We start from the raw sequence: 9,678 nt of genomic DNA, 5'->3' as shown, positions 1-9,678 counted from the left end.
CTTCAGGTGCTGTATGATGGATTTTTGGAGAAGCACTTCATATGGTATTTCTACCATGTTCAGAACTTAACTAAATCTCAAGATTTTCATATCACTACACAGTAAATTCTTCACTCTTAGTAATAATATTTTATAAAATGATAGAAGGTTCCAATATATGTAATCGTGATCTGCAAAAATTCAAGGCAGATGATACACTGGCTGATTAAAAAAAATAAATCAGTAAGCACTTGATGTTGCATAGCAATTTATTTCCAGGTGACATGCTTGCTGTAGAAGGATCTTTAGGAAGAAAGTCAGAGTTCAATAATTCAATAGGCAGCACCTCATATTTTGCTGCTCATTCTCCTATCAGTACATCTCCGCAGGCAGTCACGGTCAGCATGACACATAGATCCAGTCTGAGCAGGCTGCTAATCCTCAAGAATTGTCAGAGTATTTATGCTGCCCCATGAAGCCAGACATTTGAGCTATGCTGTAAAGTCTCCACTTGACTGAGAACTCCGTACGCAAATAGTACAACAGAATACAAAAATAATTTTATTACCACAGTAGAGGAAGGAGGTTAATTCATTACGAACTAAATGTCTTTGTGAAAGGATATCAGACTTCTCACAAGAAAGCACAAAACAGTTTGTGTCACAAACAATCCATATTTCTGGACTTCACTTTTATTACAATTTTTTTTTTTCCACAGAAAAAAGTTTGTCACAAGAGAAAAATATTTACTATGTATATATTATTTCGGTAAAAAAACTGTCCAAGACAACAAACAGGATAAAAAGAATTGGATTCCTTAGATCTGTTATTAAATAGCTGCACATAGATATGTCCATATGCCATAAACGCTACAGCTAAACGTCACTCTTAACAAGTAAAGCACCACCAGTAATTCATCTGCATTACTGAAGAAACAAAGTTTGAAACTTTGAAAGGCATTAAACACCCACTTCTTCTTCGTCAAATAAACAGGTAACCTTAAACATCACTTGAAAGGCAGAATTACATACATTTAACTGTGCTGAAATAAAAAACATTGTCAGATTAATTATACATTTAAACATCTGGTTGAGGTACCAGACAATTCAGAAGACCTTTAGGCATCGCTACCTCTGCATTTGGCATAGTAAGAGTGCAGCAACATAATGGTGACATTGTCTTTTAGATGAAGTAGAAATGGTTACTAAAACAACACATGCTGCATGTTTTTGAATTCGTCCTCACTTCCCCCCACTAAAGTTAAGTTTTAAAAACAGTACTAAAGGCATGATTATACAGATTTATGTTGAGGTATTATTTCACATGAAATATTGCTAATAAAGTCAGCTTTTCTTTCATCTCAAATAGCACAGTACGCTCGAGCCCTCCTGCCCATCAATATTTAGGAGATTTATAGATCCAACCCCCATTAGTGATAGAAGTCACTCACTACACCTCCAAAACACAACAGTAAAAACAGACATCTCTAAAATCAAGTACAACACACGTGCCCACGCATTCACACAAACAGGTTATGCTTTCTCCTCTTAAAATTTTGGTTATATGAAGTTAACAACAGTCACTAAGACTTGTTTCAATGACAGCTTCCAATCCCTATGACTTGATCTTGCAGCTCCTATTCATATGAATTGTATGGGATAGCTGATGAAGTATCACAAGATTTGTACATATAAGGTAGTAAAACCAAGATTTGGTCCCTAATCTACTTTTCAGTAAACAGTAATCTACAAACAGTTTCAAGAATTTTCAATGCCTGTTAAACCTTTTAGCCCTCTTTCTTCATATTTGCATGCCTCTTCCTTATCCCCCCAATGGAAATTGCATTTAAGATTGCATTGTATTAAATTGTATTTCTGTTTGCTTTGGAAGAAATAAAACCAGTATATTTAAAATAATATGAATAGAAGTTTATGGTCTGAAGTGCCTTTACTTAATTAGTCTCAAATAACTCCTGGCAAATCTATCAATTGAGTTCAAGTATGTGCTAATCCAGGAAGTGAAGGAGTGTATTTTTTGTCCCGATTAAGACAAAACTACACATGTCAGTTTAGCTGTGGCTTGAAATGTGAAGGAGGAAATAAGCCAGCAAAATAGCAATGCATTCTCATTCTTCACAGTCAACAGCTGTTAGGTGGCTGGCATACATCCTAGATGCAACACTTACTACATGAGCATCCTCACAGGGGTATTAAGACACAACAGAAGCTCTAGAAATCGGAGGGAAAGGAATTAAAAAAATCTTCACAAAAAAGAAACACAATCCGAGTTTCTTATTTGTTTAATAAAAGCTTGCAAGGCACATGTTTCAACTGAATTGCAACATCTACAGCAAAACAGATCAAAATTTGCAAAACACTCACCCAGCCCTTTCAGGGAGTTAAACCTGTGACCTGGCTGAAAACCAAGCTAAGTTGTGTGTACAAGTCCCATGTAATTATGCTCTACTTTTGTCCTTCTGAAGGATATCATGAAACTTATTATTTATTTTTCACAGAAGGTGGAGATTAGAATAGACAATAATATTTTTGCTAATCCGTAGATGAATAAGAAATTTGAGCTCTTAGTTTTCTTCGCAAGATATGATCCTTCCAGTCACTCATTTTAAAAATTATGCCTTTTTACGGAAACAACAGCAATGTTTCTCCCACATAAAAGGCTCCTTCTGTTATTTAAGGCTGCTGTGCCAACGGTGCTGCAATACAATTTTCTCTGATATAAAAAAGCAAGGTAAAAATCTTAAATGATTCTCCTAAAGTGGGATCAAATTATCAAGAATACAGCTTAAAAACTATGACAAAACTAATAACAACTATGTCACAGTTCAAATACAGGTCAACATGTTCATTTCCACATGCATAAAGGCCAACATGCTACCAGATGGTTTTCTTAAGGTGTACAGATGGCCTCATTTGTGTTTTTCTTGACTTGTGCGCTCTGTGTGCAAGTCTTCAAACTATGTTCTAAGTGGCAACATATATATATACACAGGCAGTCAAGGACAGTTTAATATTGCATCTTGGCATGGCATTCTAAGGCGTGAAGCCGTAAGCTATGCAACTTCATCCACCCAAGTGCAGTTGTAACCCTGAAGTTTGCTACCTGGAATGCCTTATTGCTGTTATGAAATGGTATTAATGAATTATTAACTACAGGTACATATATGATTGACACACAGATATGTAACTCCTTGACAGTGATCCAAAGGAACTCTTAAACTTACTGCTAAACATTACATCTACATCCACACTAGCACATACGGGGAAGGTTCCTGCAGGCCTGGCATTGCTTAAGTTAATACTCTAGCTTCTGTTGTTATATGGTAACTGAAAAGTCTGAAATGGTCCAGTGCAGTAAAACATACGCATTGGTGCATGAGCAAATAAATGCAGACTGCATTTGGCCAGAGACACACAAACACACTACCCTCATCACAACTGCATCCCCAGAAAGGATATTTCCTTTACAACCTGTAACTTGGTTATACTGATAACTATTTCTCTCAATGATCACATCCAGTGTATGTGATGGATTTATCTGAAAATCGGTTTCAAACAAAATGCATAATTTAACATCTTGTCAAGACTCATGGGCCTAAAAATATAACTGAGATTTAAAAAACAGATTACAGACCTGCTGACTTTCACAACAATAAAGCTTTTTTTCTTTTAAATCACTCAAATAGTGATAATCGGTTTTTAAAAAAATCTCAGCACTACCTGTTAGTGTTAAGTAAGTAAAAGTATCTGCATAGAGCAGATAAGAATCATGCAAATACACTAACATGTTGCAGTTCCTAATAATTTCAGAGTTAAAAATCTCTGAATTTGCACTTTATCAACAAGTGCAGTAAGGACCAGTTTGCAGATTTTTCAGTTGAAGGTTCAGCCTATTAAGCCAGACTTTTCATTAAAGGTATCGGGGCTTCAAAGAATCATTCCCACATGCCTGACAGACTGGTCTCTGGGCCACGTGTTTCACAGATCCATAACAGCAGGTAACTCCTAATAAGTGAACAACCTCTTCCAAAACTTATGTCCTGGCTTTTTGTCCAGCTACACCTACCTAAGCAAAGTTACCTTCTATTGGTTTTTCTATTCACAACACAAGGATTAGGCCCAGCACTGGAATTAAAGCATCATTCATTCTCTTGAAAGTATATAGCCAGCAACAAACAGGATAAACAGATAATTTGTTAAGAAAAATAGTTGTAGAGGCAAAGGGCATCATATAAGGAAGACAAATCTTAGAGGGAAGCTAGACAGCAGAGTACTTTCCCAAATTTTCAGAGATATATATGTAGTTGCGTAATTGATATAAAAATAGCTATGAACAACTGTACCATTATTTATTAATGGTGGTGATTATAGTGTTTTAGATTACAGTTATGACACTTAGTATAACTATAACATAATAAGCTGAGTGGAATGAGTATCACCCATCCCTCCTCACACACACGCACAAAGATACCAGCACACACACAGAGGGGTGAAACACAAGTGCAGAAGTCTCAGTAGCAAACTCAGTTAGTTGTCCTGCTACACTTGTCTAAAAACAAGTATGGCATTCTGTTGCATACTGGCCTGTTCAGATGGCTGCTAAGACACACATATACACACACACACATATATTTTTAAGCACGGAAAAATCCTGAAGACAAGTTCTTTCCACACTGAAGATCTGACCTTGTCAATTCCTACTGCTAAGTCTAAGACCAAGCATTTGGACCAACATGTCTCCAACAATATAGAGATCAGTGCCTTAATCTATGGAAGAGTTCTTTAAATAAATCCTCCTTATCTGACTTACATAAACACTACAGCTACGCATAAGATGTATGAATGGGTGCTCAATAAACATAGGTGTGTTTACAGTGGAAGACAGGAAGAATTAAAACAACAAAAAAACCCCCAAAATGCAAACACTTACTTGAAAAGACTTAGGATAGTGATGGCTTTGCTAGAAAATAAAACGCTGTATGACTTAAATGAGCTCTTTAAATAATTCTTCTCCATTTACAGAGGTCTACCCACAACAGCTCTCTAACGTTAAAGTTAGAAATCTTACTTACATGAAGATTAAGATGATTTATAATGGAAAGAAAAATGCAAAAACATGGAAGACTGTCACGCTTTGCAGAGACAGTAAAACTAATAAATTTTCCCATTTTCTTCAAGGATGGTGTCTGTGTCTGTTGATCTGCAGTTCAAAGAATTCCAGTTCAGTAAAATAAAGTTGTCAATACACTGCATGTGCACACATGTATCTGCAAAAATAACTTCCTTGATCAAAAGGAACATTTCCAACTGAATTTCATTCACAATCAGTCCTCAGAAAGAAGCTTGCATGCTTTTTCATGACTGGAAGGATATCACAGTGTTGATTCTATATACAAAGTAGGATCTGTTCCAGTATACCCGAGTAAAATAATTCACATACGGAGAATAGTTCATTTTGATTTCATGACAAAATCGTCCATATTTTGAGTAGGCATAGCTGTTGCCTTCCTCACAAACCACCTGTCAGAAAAGAAGATCTAATTAAAATACTGAAGATAAGTGGTTACAGAACATAATTCTGTACATTCAATTTACTTCTGTATTGTGTAAATTTCCTTCGTGATAGACATTTAATTTCCATACTGTACGATTCCAGCAAGCTGAAAACGTATTCCCCTGTAATTTATTAAACCATCTAAAATAGCATGTGTGAATTAATACCTTTGTCAGGATAGCAGACATTAAACCTGGTGTACTTTAATTATACAATAAAGAACAGCAGCAGTGGAAATCATCAGCAATGGTAAGGAAGTTAAGAGAGAAAGAGATAATATCCTCTATGGATAAACCAACCAGGAAATCTGCAAGTGAAACTAACTTATCATGGAATCATAGAATATGAGAAGAGAAGACTATGGGTTGGAAGAGACCTCAAAGATGATCTAGTTTCAACAACCCTGCCATGTCCCACTAGATCAGGCTGCCCAAGGCCCCATCCAACCTGGCCTTGAACACCTCCAGGGATGGGGCAGCCACAACTTCCCTGGGAAACCTGTTCCAGTATAAACTGGAGAGGGGCAGATTTTGACTGGACATAAGGAGGAAATTCTTTACTATGAGGGTGGCGAGGCATGCAAACAGGTTCCCCAGGGAAGTTGTGGCTGCCCCATCCCCAGAGGTGCTCCAGCCCTCTGATCATCCTTGTAGCCCTCCTCTGGATCCATTCCAACAGCTCCATATCATTCCCGTGTTGAGGATTCCAGAACTGGACACAACACACCTGGTGAGGTCTCACGAGAGAGGAACAGAGGGGCAGAATCCCCTGCCTTGCCCTGCTGGCCACGCTTCTTTTTATGCAGCCCAGGATAAGGTTGGCCTTCTGGGCTGCGTGCGCACATTGCTGGCCCATTTCAAGCTTCTCATTGACCAGCACCACCAAGTCCTTCTCTGCAGGGCTGCTCTTAATCATGTCATCCCCCATCCTGTATTGAAACCGTGGATTGCCCCAACACAGGTGTAAGCCTTTGCACTTGGCCCTGTTGAACCTCACAAGGTTTGCACAGGCCCACTTCGCCAGCCTGTCCAGGTCCCTCTGGATGACATCCCATTCTTCCGGTGTGCCAACTGCACCACTCAGCTTCGATTTTTCTCCAAGACTGTAGCAGGAGACTATAAGAAACATATGTATCCTCCCCACTGAATAAATCCCAAAACCAAATCATTCAAATCAAGGATTAACTTGCTATAGTTAAAACACAACACTCTAATATCAAACAGATGCTTTAGGTTTTTCTCTTAGTCAGGAAACCAACTAAATAAAGCTAACTTGCGATTGCTCAGAAGTAATTGGTGACTCCCTCTCCCCCTTGTTGACCTAAGAATAAGCAACTAATCCCTAAGTGAGTTTAGGGCCACTCCTGCCTTTATAAAGTCAAAACTTGCTAGATTCCCAGGAGGCAGCTAAAGAACTAGTAATAAGATCACTTTATAAACCCCCATCTCATTCCTTACTTCAGCAGCAAGAGCAGCACTATCAGCATTCAGAACAGACACAACATGGCAATGACTGAAGAGTCATTTATATAGATCTTCATAACTCTATAATTTATTCAGCCAATCTTTCTACCAGCTGTGGCTTAAATTATCTGATGGGTTGCTAATCTATCTGTAACACTGAACCAAAGAGACCTGTAACCCCATCAGTACCAAACAGGCTACACTGAATTGAATGGCAATCTGCTCTTCATCCCATGTAGAGTTGTAGAAGAACCAAGTTTATATGCTTTAAAACCTCATCTAATTTCAGCTAGTAAATAATGCACTCTGAGGCAGGGCTTTAATGCTTTTGTAATAACCGCTTCAAGTGTTTTAAACATTTATATATAGTTAAATGGTATTTAGTGATTGGCAGGAAAGCAGCAGAGCTAGACACTAATACATAAGAAGGGATTGGGGAAACTGAAGAATAGTATGGGATAAGATTACAGATGTATAGAAACCAGACAAACAAAAACTTAATCAATTACTTATAAAACATGTGAGTCTTTGTCTAAATGTCAATTACAATCAGAAACATAAGATCAGCATTATAAGAAGACTTCATTCATTTTTTTTTCTGTTACTTACATGACCATTAGCAATATCCAAAAGATCTTTAACTCTGCATCCTCTTACAGGGCCCACTTCGTTGCAAATCGAATCTTCAATAACCAGAAAATTGGCTTTATAAGACGTGAGTATCTTATAAATATCCTCTGCTGACCTCTTTGAATAGATCTGATAAATCTATGAATTAAGAAAAAAGTTCATGCAAAGAAAAAATCAGTGATAAATTAAATACTGAGGTGGTGGAGGAAAACTTATCTGCAATAACAAATTATATGTACACACCAAGCTATAAAATGTTTAGGTTTGAAATCTCCAGAACAGGTGAGGTAATAGCCAGCCAAATGGGAACTATTTGTCTCTGCTGATAGCAAGTTCTCACCTTATATACTTCAATTAGTCTGAAAAGTCTTCAGAAGTAATATTTTGATATTTGTTTCTGTCCAGAGTGACACACTGGTAATCTACTTGATACTCCCTTCCTTGTTTGCTGGATTCCTGCCCTCCTTCCTTCTAATACACTTGGGGTTTTTTTTCTCATTACATTTAGGTGAAGAGGAAGACAATTCCTGCGATATGCTTTCCAAGTCAAGCATATTTTGTGAGAGATCTCTGTTTCCCTACTGTAATTCTCCAGTGTTCAAGTACAGACTGAGAACTAATGTAGAACAGCAATTTTGATTTCTTTCCTAGGCAATCACTGGGCAAGTCCATTCTGCTTTGTGACTTTCTTCCTAACAAAATACACAGAATAAAAATCACTCACAATCACATTCAGAAATGACACCCTGCCTAAAACTCAATATGATCACACTGCTCAGTAAATTCATGAACTCATAGATGACGTATTCATCTTATCCTGTTATCTTTCTTCACAAGACATCATGCTCTCTTCTCTCCTTAGACTGTAAACACTTTGGAGAAAAGGCAGTATTTGGAATGCCACTCGCATGTAGTGGAAGCACCACCAAACAAGTAATCTGCATTGCCAGGTGGCCTGGGCAGCACAGAAGAACAATGTTGATATGTATGTCATGAGGAATGTTAAGGTCATCTTCTTTAGAACATTAACATCTACAGTACTCTCACACATCTCAATTGGGCACTTTAGTCTTACAGGATGGAACAGGCTATAAATTGCTGATAACACACGTGCATTTTTATGGAATTGGATACTCACATTCTCATTTCTTTTAAGAAGATCATCATCATTATATAAAGGCAAGCTTGACACCATCCACCCAGTACAAAGCTTAATCACACCCATTAACTGGGGGCTGCCTGCAAACACAGCAGTTACAGGAGCCTGTCGTCTGCAAAAGAAACATCAGCATAAGTGTCTGAGTACAGGATGCATTTCTCAAAACAATGTCTTTAATTTTATAAACTGTGTGAATCTTCTAAGGTGCTGCAGTATGAATTGGAGTACATGATGATATCATTTGGGTCTAATTACAGTTGGCATTAATGCTGCAGCGGCAGCAGTTTCCTTTCCAGGCAAAGCTCAGACCTGCAGCAATAGAGTTTGCAAGGAAGGACTCTTGCTGGAGCAAGCACTGATGGCCATTCTCCTCCCCTCCTTACCATTCAGAGTGGTCCTGGAAAGCAAACTATTGCTTTTCTGAATGGTTCGTGACTTGTGATAAAACAAGTTTGGAAGGGAGAGCAGGTGGAGGGAGAAACAACGTGATGTTATCTTCCAAGGGAAAGATCTGTGATTATTTTCATTTGATCTCTAGGACCACATACTTCATCATCTATGAGCAGAGTGTCATGATACAAAATAATGTCTACAGTAATTATGTTTCCAGGTTTGGTTTCATCTTTTGACTATTTGTATTCCGGCATTAGTGCAAGAAAACAGTCATCACCACAGCTTATTAGATTTTGTGCAACTTTTCCTACAGAGAAAATTCAAAATAAATTCATATTATCGGAGAGATAATTTTAAGAAAATACACTGTAATAATGACATGCAATTAAAATTCCAGTATCGATATATATGTATATCCTTAAGAAAAAGATCTTTATTTTCATTAAAAATACAAACAGCTGCTACAAATAAGGGTAGTCAAAT

The 9,678-nt window shown here is 37.6% G+C and overlaps 1 protein-coding gene across 2 annotated transcripts in view; it reads right to left on the bottom strand.

Moving 5' to 3' along the window:
- Positions 1-2,260: 2,260 nt before the first annotated feature.
- DPY19L4 (dpy-19 like 4) overlaps positions 2,261-9,678 on the bottom strand; it is a 30,778-nt gene continuing 23,360 nt past the window's right edge. For both annotated transcript variants that reach the window (XM_069854362.1, XM_069854363.1), the window contains 3 exons: positions 8,782-8,914; positions 7,623-7,781; positions 2,261-5,516 (listed from right to left, as the gene is read on the bottom strand). In XM_069854362.1, the coding sequence (XP_069710463.1) occupies positions 5,352-5,516; positions 7,623-7,781; positions 8,782-8,914 (457 nt within the window). In that variant the 3' untranslated portion in view covers positions 2,261-5,351. The remainder of the gene's footprint in view (positions 5,517-7,622; positions 7,782-8,781; positions 8,915-9,678) is intronic.

The sequence above is a fragment of the Phaenicophaeus curvirostris genome, chromosome 3 (genome assembly GCF_032191515.1).
Source record: "Phaenicophaeus curvirostris isolate KB17595 chromosome 3, BPBGC_Pcur_1.0, whole genome shotgun sequence".
Classification (NCBI taxonomy): domain Eukaryota; kingdom Metazoa; phylum Chordata; class Aves; order Cuculiformes; family Cuculidae; genus Phaenicophaeus; species Phaenicophaeus curvirostris.
Note: the sequence above shows the minus strand (reverse complement) of the source record. Positions and strands in the feature narration are given on the sequence as shown.